At 40.3% G+C, this 19,776-nt stretch overlaps 3 protein-coding genes across 6 annotated transcripts; 2 read left to right on the top strand and 1 right to left on the bottom strand.

The window, feature by feature from the left end:
• The first annotated feature begins 752 nt into the window (after nucleotides 1-752).
• On the top strand, nucleotides 753-2,238 carry LOC127757184 (myb-related protein MYBAS2). Of its 2 annotated transcripts, none has more exons than XM_052282637.1 (3): nucleotides 753-951; nucleotides 1,255-1,384; nucleotides 1,474-2,238. In XM_052282637.1, exons 1-3 carry the CDS (start codon nucleotides 768-770, stop codon nucleotides 1,949-1,951), a joined length of 792 nt encoding a protein of 263 aa, XP_052138597.1. In that variant the 5' UTR covers nucleotides 753-767; the 3' UTR covers nucleotides 1,952-2,238. The 2 variants fall into 2 exon arrangements, with proteins under 2 accessions (XP_052138597.1, XP_052138598.1); XM_052282638.1 differs by having other exon boundaries at nucleotides 819-1,126.
• A 2,089-nt stretch (nucleotides 2,239-4,327) lies between these two features.
• Nucleotides 4,328-9,604, bottom strand: LOC127757183 (diaminopimelate epimerase, chloroplastic). 2 transcript variants are annotated; one of them, XM_052282636.1, is made up of 10 exons: nucleotides 9,310-9,604; nucleotides 8,959-9,126; nucleotides 8,115-8,185; nucleotides 7,841-7,898; nucleotides 7,045-7,224; nucleotides 6,338-6,422; nucleotides 6,191-6,250; nucleotides 5,858-5,931; nucleotides 5,643-5,759; nucleotides 4,328-4,693 (listed from the first exon to the last, which is right to left on the bottom strand). In XM_052282636.1, the coding sequence occupies exons 1-9, from the start codon at nucleotides 9,574-9,576 to the stop codon at nucleotides 5,643-5,645; spliced, it is 1,080 nt and encodes a 359-aa protein (XP_052138596.1). In that variant the 5' UTR covers nucleotides 9,577-9,604; the 3' UTR covers nucleotides 4,328-4,693. The 2 variants fall into 2 exon arrangements, with proteins under 2 accessions (XP_052138596.1, XP_052138595.1); XM_052282635.1 differs by having other exon boundaries at nucleotides 4,328-4,700; nucleotides 9,310-9,603.
• Nucleotides 9,605-12,162: 2,558 nt separating this feature from the next.
• LOC127757043 (UNC93-like protein 3) lies at nucleotides 12,163-19,776 on the top strand. 2 transcript variants are annotated; one of them, XM_052282460.1, is made up of 10 exons: nucleotides 12,163-12,464; nucleotides 12,584-12,747; nucleotides 16,931-16,994; nucleotides 17,074-17,187; nucleotides 17,341-17,385; nucleotides 18,028-18,263; nucleotides 18,357-18,447; nucleotides 18,666-18,778; nucleotides 18,877-19,000; nucleotides 19,147-19,776. In XM_052282460.1, exons 1-10 carry the CDS (start codon nucleotides 12,246-12,248, stop codon nucleotides 19,327-19,329), a joined length of 1,353 nt encoding a protein of 450 aa, XP_052138420.1. In that variant the 5' UTR covers nucleotides 12,163-12,245; the 3' UTR covers nucleotides 19,330-19,776. The 2 variants fall into 2 exon arrangements, with proteins under 2 accessions (XP_052138420.1, XP_052138421.1); XM_052282461.1 differs by lacking the exons at nucleotides 12,163-12,464; nucleotides 12,584-12,747 and adding exons at nucleotides 15,080-15,703; nucleotides 15,818-15,981.

The following is a 19,776-nucleotide window of genomic DNA, read 5'->3' as shown; positions in this document are numbered from 1 at the left end:
AGCAGTAGCATATACCTTCAAATCATCATATTATTGAAACACAGGAATATATTTGCACAAATATAAATTTAAGGGTCTAAAATTAAGTAAAAGTAGGCAGTTCTGGCTAGTAAACCCATAGGTGTTTCCAGCTGGTATTGGCACAAACCAGTAAATAATCCAGCTGGTATCAAGGTGAAACAGTAGACAATTAGTAAATTGTTTGTGCAACAAACAGATTATGTGTTTTCAGTTCTTAAGTTTAACAAATAGCTACCACCAGTGTGCAGAAGTCCAGAAGTCTTCCCTCCCTAAAAAAGGACAATCAACTGGCCAATAATTTGTACCATTTCAATATTGTATTAATATGACCCGGCGAAAATCTTGTATTAATATGTTTCTACAAGGTATGAACATGCAATGATTTATTAACAAATCAAAAGCTAGGAAGATTCAGGAAGACATATGAACATGAAATAGGATGTTCATGAAATTTCAAACATGTCCAGTATTAACAAAGTTGTTACATGTACAATGCATCAGAGTTCATGTATAATTTGTAATCACAATGGCGGCATATACTTCTATCTCCAATGAACTCCTTATGCCAAGATAGTGGAGAACCTAATTGGAACACCTAAGAAGGTGCAATATTATACGTGCAGCATAAACCAATTCAAAAGCTACTTTATTAGTTAGAATCTGTGGACAACACAAATGATGTAATATGGGATCTTTAGGGAGCTCCACCATCACGTGACCCCAAGAGCTCTCTCTCTTGCCTATAAATGAGGGGCAAAAGCCACCAGACCATAGGGCAAACAAACCAAAGTGGTTTACTCTCTCTAGTAGCTAGTTTTCCTCTGCTGCTGAACAGGCTGGAGTTCATCAAGGATCACATCCTGAAGCTGGAGCCAACAAGCACACAGAGGTGGAAGAAGAGCAAGAAGACCGGCTCCGAGCCGATACAAGGTAGGAGCGAGCAGCGTTAGTGCAACACTGTCATCGTATACTAGGGTAATCGATATGGTGACAGTGAGAGAAGAGACACGCAAAGGGCCATGGACAGAGCAGGAGGACCTGCAACTGGTATGCACTGTCCGATTGTTCGGTGAACGTCGTTGGGATTTCATTGCCAAAGTATCAGGTTTGAGGGGTGGGGGATCCAAAAATTAGGTAGCTATATTGAATTCCTTCGCGCTAAGTCGCAACAGGAAACGCCACCATCTCTAACCGAGTTCTCTTCTTGCACACACTGTTTGTATCTCCATGCAGGCCTTAATCGCACAGGCAAGAGCTGCCGCCTCCGGTGGGTCAACTACCTCCACCCTGGCCTCAAGCGTGGGCGCATGTCTCCGCATGAAGAGCGCCTCATCCTTGAGCTCCATGCTCGGTGGGGAAACAGGTATGATATGATCCAAAGGATAATGTCAAGAACAAAGAGCTTAATTTCTCTACTACTATGGATGATATATTTGGTGTTCTCCTCAATAGGTGGTCCAGGATAGCAAGGCGTCTGCCAGGACGTACTGACAATGAGATCAAGAACTACTGGAGGACACATATGAGGAAGAAAGCACAGGAGAGGAAGAGTAACATGTCACCCTCATCATCCTCGTCTTCACTGACATACCAATCTTGCCACCCAGAGACCCCGTCAATGATCATTGGAATCGAGGAGCAGGAACTTCATGGCGGCAGTGGCTGCATCACAAGCATCATGAAAAGCACCCCTGTTGACATGGATGGTTATCCCATGGATCAGATATGGATGGAAATTGAGGCACCAAATGTGCTCCCAGGGCCATGTTTTGATGAAGCAAAGGATAGTGCATCCAATAGCCTATCTGGTCCTCTATTGCCATATCCTATGTGGGATTACTATTGCCCAGAAACATGCTTGAGGATGGATGATGAGATCAAGGTAGCACCACAATTTGGTTATGGTAAAGGGGTGGGCCCATGTTATTGAAGCAATATATTGAACTAGGTTACCCAAGTTAATTATCCACCTAGCAGAAGTGAAGTGCTTTTGTAGAAGAATCATTAGCATGGATCTAAATATTTACAGCTATGTAACATTGCAAGTGTGCTCATGTTTCATGTATCTAGCTAGTGTGCAAGATAGCTTTTGCCACTTGGTCCTTGATGTATGCAATGCAAGTGGGCAAGGCACTCTGTATTCACAATACAACCAGCTATCTCCTTAGCGACTTTTCTATCAATCAAGTTTAATATAATATTGTTATTATATTTCAACATGACTACTTTCTAGATTTGGGCCTTGAATAAGGTGAAGATTATGCTGGTGGAATTAATAATACAAGTAAACCAGTGAATATGCATTTTTAGAGTATAATGCAACATGGCTATTCTATTTCAACATGGGTTCTTTCTACGGCTTTGTATAAGGTTGAAGAATATGCTGGTGGAACTGATAATACAGTACAATAATGTTATGAAATCAGCTAATGCAAGTAAGAAGTGAATATGATTTTTTACAGGTAGATGGGCTAGTTGATGGCTTGAGGTTGAGGCAAAGAACCAATTAACCAAAGACAACTGGAACTAGTGGTTTCATGGAGTTCATCACCTTACCTTGCCATAAACTCTAATATTCCATAGTAAGCTAGTAGCAGTTTGCATCCAGAAGTAATAAATTAAGCAGCTTGCTAGCTGCTTATATTCTGTTCTAAATTCTGGTATATTGATATTAATTTCAATTTTACTGTGGTGTTTGACCCCAGAAGTACGTGTTCTCATAGTACCGGACCGAAACTAAAAATTAATGTACCACATGTTTGGCCAAAGTATGCAACATTTGACCCTGCAAGTGTGTATAGGGTTATTGGCCTTAGAGTTCACAGTGGAGGAAGTAAACTTTTTAATTTGAGTGAGCCAAACTAGTAAATATAAATTGCAGGTTGATGCCAGAAACAGAGACAGAAGAATAAGTTGGGTGCTTCTTTTATACTGCTATAGAACTATGGAAGTATATAAACTGCAAGAAGATGATAGGTTAAGAAAAGAATGGGTGGGTAGTGAGCTGCTTCCTTGTATACTTCTCTTTAGGCAAAAAATATTAGCTGCAGTCACGCGTGCAGGAAAAAAAGAAAGTTCACCGTTATAGGGGAATTAAAAGGCGGTTATAAGTGGCCTGCATCGAGAACTTTGTAGCCATCTACTTTATTGCAATTGATCTGCAACAAATTAACCTTATATAATCTTATAATTGGATAAAGCGTAGTGCTTAACCACCTGGATCCAACCATTATTGTCATATGGTGCATCCTGGAATTTCTATTTTTTTTTAAAAAAAAAACTGTGGTAGGATAAATTCTGGTGTTTCTTTGCTTTTCCATACAACATATTCTCCAAAGAGAACGAAAACAATAGTAATTTAGAAGGGATGATTAAAAATACAAAATATCGTGGAATAAAAGTAAATCAGGTATAATAAGTTAATAACTCATGAAAACATACAATCTGAAGGACAGAAAAATAAGGACCCAGAGTCATGAACCAAAATGAACAGAAAAAAGATAAATGCTGGCTGTGTTTTCTGAATTTTTCTCCACTATATCTATAAGCAGGACTGCTGGAGAGCAAAATCGGCAAGCTTTATACATTTTATAGTTAAAAATATTAAATAGAGAATCAAAGGACCACCAAGTTTCATGGTGGTTAACCATAGAGAGGTTAATGGAAAATCTAAAAGATCACGCATCCATTAAAAAATAAGCACCATCTAAGTGCCCAAATAAAACACAATAATGGTAAGTAAAGTAACAGACAAGAAACACACCACACATGGCATCCTTTTTGGAAACTTGACATATTACATGAGAGCATTCCTAGCAGCAAGGAGTAAACAGATCCAACACACCACCTTTGCTTTCAAATAAAACACATACATCTGAACAGTAACAAATATATTCTCAAACGTGTATGATGTTCCCTTCTCTCTCTCTAATCACAATGGACTATCAATTATCAACTCATGTGAAATGATGTTTCTTGGACATTTTATATTTGCAGGGTACATGGTAATTATTAGAAAGATGTCAGCTCCTGAATACTAGAAATATCAACTAGCAAACACAATTAAGGGCGTAGATAAATGTAACATTTTTACTTAACCCTTCCTGATCAAGGATGATCAATTCTACAAATAACACGAACACAAGGAGTCAGGTTGGAATGAAGAACTGCTACTTTAAGTCAGTCAGAGCAAAAATCATCTATGTGATGTGGCACATAAATGATAGTTTCACAAGTCAATTAACCACGACCTATTACCCATGCAATTTGATATACAGATATTTCCTGGGAGCAGGCAACAACCATCTTGCCAAATAACACACATGCTCAATCATTCTGTAGTAAATCAGGATATCTGTAGACAAAAAACTCAAATGCACATGCAGTTATGCACTTAAGACAGCAAGGGTTTATCGCCAAAGGAAGGAACAAAAAAAAAAGTAGGAGAGATTTACTACCAATATAGGGTTCAAACCTGACAAACTAAAGAAGCAGAAAAGATTTAAAATAGTAGAATTGTTTGAAAGAACCCCGTAATTCTGCCCATAGTAAGCAGGCCACAGGCGCAATTAAGAATCAAGAGGGGTTGTGCTGGTACCAAAACACCAATTTGATAGACCTTATACTCAATCTCTCAGGCTCCCAGTTGCGGTAAACTTTTCCAGCTTGGTCCCTGGTACCTAAAAAAAATGTTTGGTAAGCATCTACATGCATTGATATGTTAATCTGTTAATGACAAAATGGTGCAACACCTTCATAGTCTAAAAAATGTTTTTTACAAAATAAAATCATTTTACTTGGCTAACTAAAAACTATGACCATCATAGTTCTAAATATAATTGCACATGTCACTGTAACTATCAGTTTTCTCCAATTAAAAACTGTGCTATACAGTGGACATGCAATACAGCATGCTTACAACTTGCATGAAAAGAAAACTATTTATATGAGATCCACTCAGAAATGTAAGATATCAGGGATCAAACAAGACAACATTCTCCTAACCACATAATTAACTATGGAAAACAAGTAATATCTAGTATTTTATCTTCTTACTCAATATAATTTACTAACAGCTGATCTATCTTTGTTCCCTCTGTCAATCTAGATTGGATCAACCCAGTATTTCTATAAACTGATAAACGCAATAATTAGAATGATTCAACTTACATAATCTTTGATGTGAATCTTTATTTAGTTGGTAAGCGTATATCCTAATGAAGGTTAGGCTTGAAATTCTTCACACCATGACTGCTCAGTATATGTCATATATGACTTCCCCTTTCATTTATTTTTGTTGGTAATTATACCTCCTAGTTATGTTCCAGGGTTACGATTTCTGCAAACACTAACTAACCAAGGAAGTAAAACAAAAAAAAGGACATGCAATTCTATTTTATCAACAGCCATGAACATAAGATAGGAACAAGCTCATAAGTTAAACCAATACGCTCTTGCCATTCAGGTCTTATGAGAACTATGGATCATACTTTACCCTTTTACACAGGTAGATAATATCAATGTTATAATGACTTCAACAATGCACTTATAACAAAAATAATATATCACAAAGCAGCTACTGACAAATTGAGATAGCTTTCTATTTAAAGAAACAAGCTGACCTAGTGAACAGCAGATCCATAGAAGACAGCCTCTGCAGGACCAGTCATGTAAATATGATTGTCATCCTCCCTCCATTCGATTTCCAATGGTCCACCAGGCAAATCAACTACACATTTCTGTATCCCAACAAAATGTGGCCAACTACAGATAAGGATATAAGGTACAATAGAGATGAAATTGACAGTGCAAAGTACAAACAGTTGAAAGGACAAACCCGTTCAGCTCGACCCTCGAGGACAGCTGCAACAACTACTGCACAAGCACCGGTTCCACAAGCAAGCGTCGCACCTACAGTCAAAATCAAATATTGTATACCTCAGAATATAAAAGGAGATACCACTGAATCACATACATACACTACAGTTATTTACAGAATGCACTAATGTTGTGGTGCTAATGACACAGCAACACCTATGATGCTATGACTATATGACATGCAACATTCCTAACAGACAAAGATATATGCATGAAAAAAAAAGGAACATGCTGAAATTAAACCACAGTGCATATATCCTATAAAAATCAAGATTAAGGGAACATCAGTTACCAGCACCACGCTCCCAGACTCTCATTTTGAGGTGTGAGCGAGACAGGACCTCTACAAATTCTGCAGAAGAAAATTAATTTAAGTAAACTCAAATGCAAGAATATGTATGAATAGAAGGCATACGGTTCTATAATAATTAAGAGTAACCTGTGTTGGTGCGGGCAGGAAACATTTCATGATGCTCAAATTTAGGCCCAATATCACTAAGCTTTAAATCATCAACATGCAAAACCTGTTTTTCCAGCCAAGACAACAATAAATTATTATATGGACAGCCTGGACCTGGATAGGCTAGGATATATACAGTTCAAACAACACAGGAACCTAATCACTAGCAGAAAAAAATATTTATGGTTGCTAGGGGGATCTTGTTGGCTATATCAGAACATATGGGCCAATAAACAGAGGCAATCACGTATTGAAGCATCTAGAGACATTTCTCAAGCTTGCATGAAGTATATAACATAGAAAGTGCAAACATTTATTGGAAGTGAAAGCAACAATATTAGCAAATCTTGTGGTAATGAACAAGTGGATCACAGAGCCAACTGGTAGGATCAGCAGTTAATTTAACTAAAAACTAAACAAAAGATAATAGGATTAAAACACGTTAAATTGATCTGGAGTTCTAGACTGTAGACCTTGGGCCTAAGCAAGCACTCCTGTATGGAAACATAAAAAATATTGAAATGTTTTAATAAGCCATGATATCCCCATAAATGAATAATTGCAAGATCCACATGAATCAATAGGCAACAATTTAACATATTTGTATAGGAAATATTTAGGCATATTAACGGTTTTGACAGAATGTAATTTAAAACTACGAGAATATGAACTTGCAAGTCAATTACCTTGAGCTCCTTTGTGCCAAATGTGACACAATGTGGATTGCCCATGCTAACACAGGTTACTTGCCATGTTGAGCCATCAACTGCCAAATCAGCTTGGACAACGGCTTCATTCTTGGTGGATGGCAGTTTTGTTGGAATATCTGGTCCAGAGAGAATGGGCTGGCCCATATCAACCTTTACCTGTGAACAAGATAAATGCAAGTGGATCTATCAATAAAATAATTTCATACTTTTTTGGGAATCACATTCAACAAGAATGAATCAGTCAATTAATGGCTTACGCTTGACAGGATAGGTGTATTATCAAGACTACTGGAGCTAAGAAAGCTCAGGCCAACATATTTCCTTTTAACACATCCAATAAAATTGCAAGAGCTAGAACAGTATGCTAGACTGAAACCATCAGTACGACATGCTTGCCATATGACTTAAGAAAGTTGTTATGGCATACTTACTGAAATATAAGTTGAAGTCATAAGAACAAAATGGCAACTAGAAGTACAGAAATGTAAACTGTATGACTTCATGAGGTTTTTCTGTATTTAAATGAATCTATGAACAATTGTGCGAGTCCTTCATAATGGTATAAAGTATCATGTTGCTAGTAAATTGCAAGAAGCATACAAGCCCAGGCAGGTTATACAGACCAAGAAACAAAAACCATATAATGGCAGATATATAAATAAAATCGATTGAGGGAGGTGAATGGCAAACTACAGTGGTTTATACCTTCAAATTCAAAAGGCATTATCATGCTTAAAAGTAAACAATAACTAAAAAACTAAAAGGCATTTACCTTGCCATCATTTTGTATTTCAGGAATGATTAGCCCAGCGCCAGTGTGAATTTTGAAGCTGAAATGCAAGAATGTAACTTCAGCTCCATTACAAAGAATGGTTCATCCATATCATAATTCTATTGGCGTTGGCAAAGAACAGGTTGCAATCCAATCATGAAGTACTTTAAGATTAATATCATGATAATAGAAGGTATTTTTTAAGCATTTTCAATGATAGTTTGAAGTTCACTATTCTTGTAATCCTACTAAAGGATATTGAGTAGTACATTACCTATGTGTTCCCTGTAGGTTTTCAAGCTCAGCTATAAACCGGGCAAAGCAACGGACTCCATTGCCACACATCTGAAATAAATAGAAATAATACATAAGGCATGTGAGAATAATTCAGCACTAACAAGCTGAATAGAGAAACATAGAGTATAATCAACCACTTTGACAAACAAATGGATGGTTTCTTATGCATAGTTCACAAAAACAAGCTCAAAGAAATTTTAGTCCATTTTTAATTTCCACTGGAGTATATATCTAATTGAAAATACATAGACTAAAGTTCTGCTTTAGATGTAGGGGTTGGTAACATGATAACAATTAGAATGTCACAAGATAACAAGGTTAAGACATGCAGAATAAAGATAATGAATAACATGTAGGGGTTGGTTAAAATGTAATAGAGTAAAAATACACACTTAAGACATACACATACAGATTAAAGATAATGAATAATCAACGAATTAGATCCCCAGCATTGTATAGAGTACCAGCAGATTTCACTTAAGTTCCCTATGACCTATTCTGAGTGTGGATTAAACTAGTACAAGGCCTAATCTACATGGAGAGCTATAAGCAGCTAGTACACACTTGCACAGTTAATTTTCAGGCTAAGTATCCCCGCCTAACAATTCAGGGACACAAGAAACTTTATGAGAAGTTGAGAACGTGCAAAGCTTTTGCGCTTTCTTTCCACTATCCTACCTAATGAGGATCATGCTAACATTAGATTAGTCCATATCATCCACATTGCATTTATGATTGACGAATCACTACGGATATCACAAAACACCAACACCCGAATACATTTCCTATCACGCACTGCAGAAATGCAATGGATTGCTCACCTCCGGCTCACTGCCGTCCGAGTTGAAGATCCTCATGGTGTAGTCCGCGCCATTGACCCCCGGCATGACGAAGATCACACCGTCGGCACCGACGCCGAAGTTCCTGTCGCACAGCTTCGCCGCCTCCTCCGGCGTCACCTTCGGCACGGCCGAATCCCTATTGTCCACCTGAAGAAAAAAAATCCAAGACTAAATCAAAAAAATACAGAAATCACCGCGTCTAAAGCAGCAGAGACTGCTCTAATTCGTGCAGACGAAGCGACTGATTACAAAGGGGATTAAAAAAATTGAAGGGAAGCAACAAATCGGTTCTAAGAAAAGTGAAATGGAAGCGCTAGTAAGGCGTCGCACCATGATGAAGTCGTTCCCGAGGCCCTGGTACTTGACGAAGTGGAGGGCGCGCTCCGACTCGCGGCGCTCGAGGAACGCGGCGGCGGCGGCCGACCTGGGGGTGGACACGGCCATCGCGGCGACGCCGCGGCGCGCGGTGGGGTTCCCGCGGAGCGTGAGGCGGCGCCGGGAGGGGGCGGGGGCGGGGGTGGCGGCGAGCTTCGCGGCGGCGGCGGCGGCGGTGGCGGCGGCGATGGTGGCGGTGGCGGCGGCGGTGGCGGACGACATGGCGGCGAGGGCGTGCGGGTGGGAGGTGGGATCAGGAGGCTCCTCTACCTTCAAAGTTACGTGCCTTTGTCACTGACATCTGGGGCCGATGAACCACGGGCCCACCTGTCAGTGGCATTGGCGGTGCCTTTGAAGGGGGTTCCGGTCGCTGTCCGGGCTAATGACGGGGAGGCTTTTCGGTCACTGCGGGGTGGGCCCCACCGCGTGCTGGGCCCTACTGTCATAGAGGGTGGGTTGACTGGTGCGGGGGATCCTCTGCGCGTTGGGCCTGGATGTTAATATGCTGACGTGGAGGGTTTTGGTGGAACGCGTTTGCCGATTTACCCTTTTCTGACGGTGTTTACGGCATTTCTTCACTTTCTCGTATTCTAATGCCGTGTTTTTACGGTGATCTAGGTGATTGTAGTGAGTTTTGTTTCGCTTTCCGCGCGCACGCTTCCCGAACTACTAAATAGTGTGTTTTTTAAAAAAAATTCTATAGGAAAGTTGCTTTAAAAAAATCATATTAATCTATTTTTGAAGTTTAAAATACTTAATAGTCAATTAATCATGTGCTAATAGCTCATCTCGTTTTGTGTATCTTCTCTATCTCCTCTCCTCAAACACAGCCTTGTTCTTTCTCTCAGTCCCATTGACCATTGTTTAGCTTATTTGCAAACGGAAAATAATTTATGAATAAACTGTTATATACGTGTTCTTAACGATCTAAAAGCACAATCTGAAAAATAATTTACGATAAAAAAAACCCAAAAATCAACTCTAAATTTAAGGTTGAAAATTTAAATTTTAGCTGATAAATATATGCATAAGAAAAAGATGAGGTTGTCTCTTATTGGACTGTGTAAGAGATCAGAATTCAAGATCAACGGAAATTATTTGCCTTCATCTTCACAATGTCAACGATCAAATACTTTCTAATCCTCGATGAGCGAGTATGGTTTTGTACGTATTGTCCTTTGATTGCATTCTTCCTAAGTCTTCATAGAAATGAATCTACAGTTTTTTTTTCTGATTGTATGAATGAATTTTAGTTGATTGCATTTGTGCGTTCACGAAAATAAATGTTGTTTGCCATTGTATTTTCGTATTGGCCATGAAACTCGCACCGAATCATATGAACGCCATAAAACTACCTCTCGACCACATGCGCACTATCGAGCTCAATTTTGGTGACAACCATCTTTTGTACGTCTACGATGACTTGGAAATCAGGAATTTTCGTGTCACTAGCTACGTAGTCCTACAAGACATCGACATAAACATATGCAGAATCGTATACGACCACCTTAGCGAAATGACGCTCACTCTCCAAAAGAGCGTCCACTTGCTCACTTCCCTCCGCTTCCATGACACCTTCTACATGTGGACGGTTGTCCATTTCATGTAAGCTGATGTAGTTGACGAACTATGGAGAAAAGAGATACATTATCGCAATATAATTGGAACCAAAAATTGTTGTCAATTTTTATTGATCCAATATGTAGAGCCGCAACACAACGAGTAGTGGAGGATCACTCCCGATGCACAATGCGTGATGATGGAGTAATTTTGCACGAGAGCCAAAAAGGGCTAAGGCATTGGACCCGAGACGTAATGGGTGGCCAATGCAAATGTAACAATCAATTTGTGGAGATCCGTATTTTTATATAAAAGATGGACTTGGTTTTACTATAAAATCAAATTTAATCTTTGTACGATTTAAAAACTAAGAGACAAATAAGCACAATTAGAGTATAACAGAACCGAATAGGTTATCCAATGGTTTCCTCTGTGCAACTATGCTAGTGAAGTCTAAATTAGTTCAATATAGTTTAGTTGCACATGTCTACTTGTCCATAAGTATCAACAAAAACAACCAAGACAATCTTAAAGGGCTAAGCTATAAAAATGCATATTTCAATTTCACCCCTACTCAAAACACATCAAGCTTATGGAAAATTTTACTTGCACAAAGATAAAAGAGTAAGTTATTTCTCTAGATATGTATGTTTGTTTAACAACAAAACACCATTTTATATAATGAAGCGAGCGTAGCTTAATTGGTTAGTTTTATTACGGTGAAACCTACTCATTAAAATATATGTTTGTATTTATAACTATATACCCGTCCGTCCAGGTACATAAGATTAATTGCCACCTATAAAATGGGCTTAGGTTAGATGTCGTGTTTGCCGTATTTAAGTGACTAAGATGGCCCAAATATCATTTCACGAAGTTTTTTTTTCTCTCTATGGCCGTGTTTAATTCACCCCAACTACCCCATACTTCTAACTTTCCATCACATCACATCACATCTAAAAACTTTCCTACACACATAAATTTCTAACTTTTTTTCTAAACTCTTAATTTTCTTCAAACTTTCAACTTTTTTCAGAAACTAAGCACACCCTATAAAAGCTACTATCTCTTAAAACAAACAAACGCCTGTCATCGGGCGGTTCGGACTTCTTCGGACTTCGGACACGAAACAGCTAAAATTCTCACAAAGACCCCCTAAACTATCTGCTATTCTCCTGAAACCACTTAATTTATCACAAACACCCCTCGTAGACCTTAAATTTAGAAAAACAAGCCCCTCCCCCCTTCCCCCAAATCACAAGCAGAGCAGAGTGCTCACGCAGTTTGGCACCGAAGCCACGCCACCACCAACTCCTCCCCCCAAATCCGCCATGGAAGACGGCCACGCTCCCGCCGGAGCCGAGCTCGCGGTGGCCCTCGACGAGGAGGAGGAGGAGGCCGCCCCGCTGGTATCCGGCGGACGCGGCGCCGCGGCGGCGGCGAGGGCGGCGACGTCCCAGACCCGCGACCTGCACCTGCTGAGCTCGGCCTTCCTCTTCGTCTTCCTCGCCTACCACGCCGCCCAGAACCTGCAGAGCACCGTCAACACGGTAGCCGAATCGATTCAATTCGACCGATCGATCGATCACGCAGACGCGGCCTCCATGGATTCAGATTAATCCGATCGGATTTGGTGTTTTGCATTGCTGGTGGGTGGGTGGCGTTGCAGGACGAGAACCTGGGGTCGGTGTCGCTGGGGCTCCTGTACACGTCGTTCACGGCGTTCTCGGTGGTGGGCTCGCCGGTGGTGCGGCGGATGGGGTCCAGGCGCGCGCTCGTGCTCGGCACCTCCGGCTACCTCCTCTTCATCGCCGCCAACCTCGTCCCCTCCTGGTAAAACCTAACCAACCTGCTCGATCCCTTCCTCCTCCTCCTCCCTATCACAGCGTAGATTAGCACTAGCGAATAGTGGAATGGATGAAACTTTGAATAATTCAGAAATTCAGACGAGTCTGACTGATTTCTTTTTCTGAATTCTGACGGTTCATCTGACTTGTTTAGCTAGAAGAAAATGGGGATTTGGGAGTGAGTTGAATAATGAAGGAATCCCGGGGGTGGTATTTGCAAAAATGATTTCGTCATTTTATTTTTGGGGTTAGATTAGCATTTGCTTGACAGCCGGCCAGGGCCTTACTATCGGAAGCGTTTAAATTAAAGATTTGTCTTGATTATCTACACTCGCAGTTGAGCCGTAGCCAATTTTGAATTTTAGAAACAATTTAGGTTATTTTATCGCTTTTGTCACTCAGTTTTGACTTGTGACCGGTAAGAGTAAAAGCATAAAATTCTCGTGTTAAAAATGTATTTTTCATAACATTGATCACGTGTCTTCATTTGTTTGAAAGATCCGATTGCCTGTCTATACTATAAGAATGTTGATAATGGCCATGTTTAGGTGTTTATTTGTTTTGGCAAAAAAAAATTGACGTATACGAACACACAATTGAAGTATTAAATGTAGACTAATAAGCCTAATTAATCTATCATTAGTTGTAGCATCACATTATCAAATTATGATGTAATTAGGCTCAAAAGATTCATCTCTCAATTTACATGCAAACTGTGTAATTGTTTTTTTCATCTATATTTAATGCTTCATGTGTCCAAACATTTGATCTGACGAAAAAGTTGGAAGTTTGAAAGGAACTAAACATAGCCAATGTCTCTTCAACTTATAAATCGTAGCCTCGAAACACCAAAAATACCTTTCCTAAAGTTTAGATGAATCAGTTCGGCGGATATTTCTCAACAACGCTAGATGGCCTATCTCCAAATTCATTGCAGTCCTTCCATATACCGATAACTTGTGAATTGTGATATCTTCTCTTTTTGAATCGATGAAATATAAGCGAATCACATATAGCGGCTTGTTTCTATGCATTAGGCAACGAAAAGAAGTAGAGTGACCGAGCTGAGCCTGAAACGCAACGATCTGATTCATCTGAAGTTCTGAACATGCATTGCCCACTGCCAACTGCCGACTGCCAAGTTGCCGACCAGAAGCTGCAGCATTTTGCACCAAGAAAGTAAGGATGAATCCGAGCTGAAACTTTTGGCTCAAACGGGCGACGAATCCGGAGCAAATTATCATCAGAGTAGGATAATCTCGTCGGCAGCTGATGGTTTAGTTTTTTTGTTGGAGAGGCAGATGGTTTAATTAGTAGTTCCATGATTTGATCAGATGCGTCACCTGACAAAGAAGATCCCCCAAATTGTATGATACTGCTTGAGCTGCAAATGGATGCGATTAACTATTTAGCTCCAACGGCAGCATTGGATTAGGATATGAACCAACGGCCAGCCACTGTCACTGCCATCCTTGAAAAAAAATCCAAGAGCATAACAACACAGGGGTTGCAGGCAGCTTCGCATGTGTTTGATTTGAGGATGAGGTAAGATGGGTTGGACTCATCCTTGTTTTTAGGATGGGATCATTTTAGAGTCTCAGGATCATTCTCGTTATTCTAAAAAGTTCTCTCTCTAATTGGATTGAAAATGTGTTCTAGCAAATTGCTAGTTTTAAAGTGTTTTTCAGCTGTAGCACGTTTTTACGATATCCCCTAGCAAATTACACAAACTTTGAGTGCCATGTAGCAAAATTTGTCTAAATTTTTAGTCTTTGAATCTTAGTCTACACTATACCTAAGCCAATAATCCAAAATCATGCATACTCATAATATTGTTTGAATCTCTTGAAAATAAAGATGAAGATAAAGATTAAGTGTTTCACATAAAACAAGATGGTAATAACGTGTGATTAATTAAGTTTTAATTATTTCAAACTTGAAAAAGGATTAATCTGATATTTTAGAACAACTTTCATATAGAAAGTTTTCGCACGAAACACACCGTTTAGCAGTTTGAAAAACGTGCAACCTTAATCTAAAATTTAATCCACCCTTTTCATGACTAACGAACGGAACCGCTTCATTTTACTTGTTTGGGAGAGTTCCCTAACTCCCATTACCAAACACAGCATAAGAGAATACAATCGGCAAGATAGGAAAAACGATTTACTCTCATTTAAATTACTTGTCTTTCTAACTTTACCTTGAATCAAACATCTCTACTTTCTACCATCGTTTTTTAAAAATTTGTGTAAACGAAGCTGAACTTCATCCACCATTTATGCCAAGCGATTGGGATCCTCTTCAGTCACTGTCCACTACACCGTGCCTTTGTCACTGATATGTGAACCTGATGTGTCGTCGGGCTTATTTATTAGTGACAAAGGCATGATGCAGTCGACTGATCTCTATCCTGATGCCAAGTGGTCCTTGTTAGTTGAAAAATTGGAAGTAACTAGAAAAAAAAAATCTTCCAAGGCCAGTAGGCCACTGACAAAATGACAAGAGGCGGGGACAGGAAGGAAACGCCAAAGCAGTTACCTGCAGGTGGGGACAAACCCCGCGGCTTCGAGCCACTGCCATGTGGGCCCCACCTCCGCCTCCGCGCCTCGTCGCCTCCGCTCCCCTCCCATCCCCTCGCTACCTCACTCTACCCGCTCTATAAAAGGCCTTCTAGAAGGAGCTTCCCGCCTCAAGCCGCGCGGATCGATCGCTTCTAGAAGCTTCCGCCTCCGCCGCGGGCCATGGACGCGCGAGGAGGCCACCACCGCGACGAGGAGGAGGAGGCGGCCGCGGCGCCGCTCCTCGCCGGCGCCGCGCCGTTGGGTTACTCGGGCCACCGCCGTAGCCACGCCGGCGACCTGCACGTCCTCTCCGCCGCGTTCCTCTTCGTCTTCTCCGCCTACTGCGCCGCGCAGAACCTCGAGAGCTCGGTCAACACCGTGAGTGTGCCATCTCGTCCCTCCTCGGTCCTCGTCCTCGTCCTCCTCGTCGTCGATCGGTCGAGCTGATCTCGATCGCCGCCTTTCCTGATCCGTGGATGATGCTGGCCGCAGGAGGGCGACCTGGGCACGGTGTCCATGGGGATTCTGTACACCTCCTTCACGCTCTTCTCGGTGGCCGCGTCGCCCGTGGTCACGTGGCTCGGCTCCAAGCGCGCGCTCGTCGTCGGCACCAGCGGCTACGTCATCTTCATCCTCGCCAACCTCGTCCCGACATGGTGCGTGCGGCCGTACGCTCGCCTTCGCCTACGGATCCCATGGTTTTGGGTTTTGACGCCTTCGTCTACGGATCCCATGGTTTTGATTTTTGACATGGTCCGCATGGTATCGCTGGTGCCTAATTGGGCGTGCTGGTTTGGATGCCTCACGCCTGTTTGATGAAATGCCTAGCTAGACCGTGTTGATATGATGCTCCTTTTGCTCAGACACGGGTACTACTGTTGTTAATCGATCATATGGTTTTAATTTGGCGGTGTAGTGTAGCTCGTCTCACCAGTCTACTGTAAGTGTTTGGTTGTGCACGGAATGCATTTTCATTTTCTGATAATTAAATGCTCTGTTACCCTTTTTGGTGTAGCTGAGAGCCCATACAGCAAATTAGTTAAAACAATCGACAAGTTTTTTTTACTATGCTACTACCTCAGTTTTTTAATTGATGACGTAGTTGACTTTTTGTCACACGTTTGATCATTTGTTTTATTCAAAAAATGTTATCTAATTATTTTTTTGTGAATTGTTTTATCACTCAAAGTATTTTAAGCATTATTTATATCTTATACATTTGCATAAAATTTTTGAATAAGATGAATGAATAAACATGTGTTCAAAAGTCAACGGCGTCATCTATTAAAAAACGTAGGGAGTATTTACCAGCAACAATGTTTCATTTTCTTCTTTAATATATAGCACTCTCATACAAATATGGATGGCCGATGGATTCTGGCCCTAGTTGATGTGCTTTCTATTATACTATGAAATATTTCAGCTGTGCAAAATACTATTAGAAATGAATCCTTTATGTTTAACATATGCTGAGATTCTATATATGGATGTTAATTTGTGCAACAAATTGTCAGGTACACAAAATACTATTAGAAATGAATCCTTTATGTTTAACATATTCTGAGATTCTATATACGGATTTTAATTTGTGCAACAAATTATCAGGTACACAATGGTGCCAGCCTCCCTGTATCTGGGTTTTACTGCATCGATCATCTGGGTTGGGCAGGTATTTACTTGACAGTGTGCTTGATAAGTCTTCTCTGGTATCCAGTAATCCAGCTCACATAATATATCTCACACTGCAGGGTACATATCTCACGTCTGCTGCCCTCAGTCATGCAAGAGACAATAATTTGCCTGAAGGCCAAACTTTGGGGAACTTCAATGGAGAGTTCTGGGGAATGTTTGCTAGCACACAGGTATGGTTGTACAAAGCTATTCTCCACCAAAACTTGCCAAGACATATTTTAGTATCTGTTCTTCATAACTCAAGTGTAGCATCTATTTCTTTCTGCACATGTGGGCTCTACAGATACAAGGTGTCTTTGACTATTTACATTTGAATTATGCAGGTCATTGGAAATTTGATCTCTCTTGCACTACTGAGAGATGGAAAGGTTAGCATCTTAATTTTGATCTTCTCATGTCTTATCAGAATATCCTGGACTGTCATTTGTTATATATTGTGTACCGCTAACTAGTAACTAAAGTGAACTTCATGATACGTACTTTTAGCATCATGATTTGTTGCAGTAAGAGAAAATATAGTTCTGATGTTAACTGGAGAGTCCCATTGTTTCTTTTATTCTATCCTGGAAACTTCTGTTGTACCTCTATACCCAATTCAAAATATGTGTTCTGCTAGGTTTACAAAATTGTATCAAAATGCATCGATATATTAGTTGTAACAAAATAATGATTGCAAACAAAAATATTGCAGCACACTACAAGAGAACTATAGAATAATTGCAATGAGCACTACTGAAAATAAATCTTAATCTTTATCTTTTAGATGTACATTTTAAAATAAATATCTAAAATATTAGCTGTCCTACTCTAATTTTCCATGGACTTAACTATTATAAGATGCCCTGACTCCTGAGGTTAGCAATACTCAAAAGTCTAAACCCCCAAAAGTATTTGTTCAAACTGTTCATCAATATACTAGTTAAAAGTCTGTATGACTTTTGTTAAATTTTGAAACCTTTTATGTTCTTAATAAAAATCATGCTTGATCATGTGATTCCTTGTTACTCCAGGATGGAGGAAGTGTCACGGGGAAAAGTCTGCTGTTTGTTGTGTTTCTTGGCTGCATGATTGTCGGCATTATATTAATGTGTTTACTTTCCAAAAGGGACGAGAAAGGAAATAATGCTCCAACACATTCCTCATTTGGGGCTATGATGAAGTATATTGTTGCCCCTCTCAAGGACCGAAGGATGATTCTTATCATCCCTCTTATTGCATATTCAGGATTACAACAGGCATTTGTATGGTAAGTACTTTGTAGCGCATATTGCCTTTCGACATTTGTTGCTGTTTGATTTCTTATTATGTGCTCTGTAAGATAATGCTGTGTAATTTTTAGGGCTGTATTCACGAAAAATATTGTAACACCTGTGCTTGGCATCTCTGGCGTTGGCGGAGCCATGGCAATATATGGTGCAGCCGATGTTGTTGTAAGTTTAAATCACTAAAGTTGTTAGCATAGCCTGATGCCATTTCACTATGAACTCTCTATTATCCTTTCCCTAGGGTCCTACTGTTGCTATTGCTTTGTGAAAGTATGGCATATCTTGTTTCCCAGTTATCTATAACTAATCTATATCATGCTAAACTATTGAAAATGCCATAATTTATGTTTTAGCTGACTTTTGATGGTTACCTGACACTGCAGTGTTCATTGGTTGCTGGACGTTTGACCTCTGGGCTTCATTCAGCTACATCTATCGTTTCGGTTGGAGCTATTCTTCAGGCTGTAGTCCTGTTCTGGTTACTTCTTTTTTACAGGTTTGGTTTCGTTAATCGTCACTGTGCTGTTACACCTTTCTTCTGCAGTTATGCTTGCCACTGGTATCACAGTGAGCTCATCTTTCTATTGCCTACAGTCCAATGGGTGGACTGCTTGGTGCAGCAGTTCCACTGTTTATAGGTGCCTTATGGGGTGTTGGTGATGGTGTCTTGAATACACAGTTAAGTGCATTACTTGGGCTGCTGTTCGAGGATGTCAAGGTAATATCGTTTTAGTTTTCTTTAGCTTTTCATCCGCACGGTAGCGTTCTTCCTATCGATGACGGAAAAATATAATATATGGCATTTCATTTGCTGATACTTAAATGGACACTGAAATGATTATTTTGGAAAAATGTCAAATGCAGGAGGCAGCTTTTGCACAGTTGAAGGTTTGGCAATCGGGTGCCATCGCAGTGATCTTCTTCCTGAGCCCAAATATTACGCTACAAGCCATGCTTATCTTGATGGCCACTGCGCTCATCATCTCTTTCGGCGCATTCTTGTTACTTACACTTGTTGTGGAGAAGCCATCGACCGTCAGATCGTGAGGAAATCCGAAATCCTTTTGTCCAACAGAAACCAATTCCAAAGTGGGGCCAATTTCACCACATATCTTGATCAGTGTTACCAACAACCAAAGCAGCACATACTGTATGCACGAGCGATACGAAACCAAAAGGAAATGAAGTATCTGTCAGTTGATGTGCAACACAACACCACCCTGGCTCCATTTGTTTCAGCGATTTTTGCTGAATTGAAGTGATTGCATTCAAAATTGGAGTGACGGCCTTGTAGCAAAATCTGTTTTCCTCCAGTTGTTTCTGTTCCGTGGTTGTTTCTACCAAATGTAACATCAGTCAAATATATATGTTTATAATAGCTGCTCTTTTGTTCTGAAAAAGGATGAGTGTTATTTCGACGTGGTTTGATGAAAAAAAGAAGAAGAAGGTTACTCCTTCGGTCATTAATATATGAAGGGCCTCATCTTTTTCTTA

The sequence above is a fragment of the Oryza glaberrima genome, chromosome 12, assembly GCF_000147395.1.
Source record: "Oryza glaberrima chromosome 12, OglaRS2, whole genome shotgun sequence".
NCBI lineage: Eukaryota > Viridiplantae > Streptophyta > Magnoliopsida > Poales > Poaceae > Oryza > Oryza glaberrima.
The sequence above is the reverse complement of the archived record's forward strand: the minus strand, read 5'-3'. Positions and strand labels throughout refer to the sequence as shown.

Excerpts from the sequence above, each read along its gene's own strand:
- LOC127757183 (XM_052282636.1), bottom strand. The coding sequence starts at position 9,576 with ATGTCGTCCGCCACCGCCGCCGCCACCGCCACCATCGCCGCCGCCACC. Across the intron at positions 9,127-9,309 it reads TCGGGAACGACTTCATCATG|GTGGACAATAGGGATTCGGC; the intron begins GTGCGACGCCTT and ends TTTTTTCTTCAG. Across the intron at positions 5,932-6,190 it reads AGTCTGGGAGCGTGGTGCTG|GTGCGACGCTTGCTTGTGGA; the intron begins GTAACTGATGTT and ends TTTTGACTGTAG.
- LOC127757043 (XM_052282460.1), top strand. The coding sequence starts at position 12,246 with ATGGAAGACGGCCACGCTCCCGCCGGAGCCGAGCTCGCGGTGGCCCTC. Across the intron at positions 17,188-17,340 it reads GAATGTTTGCTAGCACACAG|GTCATTGGAAATTTGATCTC; the intron begins GTATGGTTGTAC and ends TGAATTATGCAG. Across the intron at positions 17,386-18,027 it reads CACTACTGAGAGATGGAAAG|GATGGAGGAAGTGTCACGGG; the intron begins GTTAGCATCTTA and ends TTGTTACTCCAG.
- LOC127757184 (XM_052282637.1), top strand. The coding sequence starts at position 768 with ATGAGGGGCAAAAGCCACCAGACCATAGGGCAAACAAACCAAAGTGGT. Across the intron at positions 952-1,254 it reads CGGCTCCGAGCCGATACAAG|GCCTTAATCGCACAGGCAAG; the intron begins GTAGGAGCGAGC and ends ATCTCCATGCAG. Across the intron at positions 1,385-1,473 it reads CATGCTCGGTGGGGAAACAG|GTGGTCCAGGATAGCAAGGC; the intron begins GTATGATATGAT and ends TCTCCTCAATAG.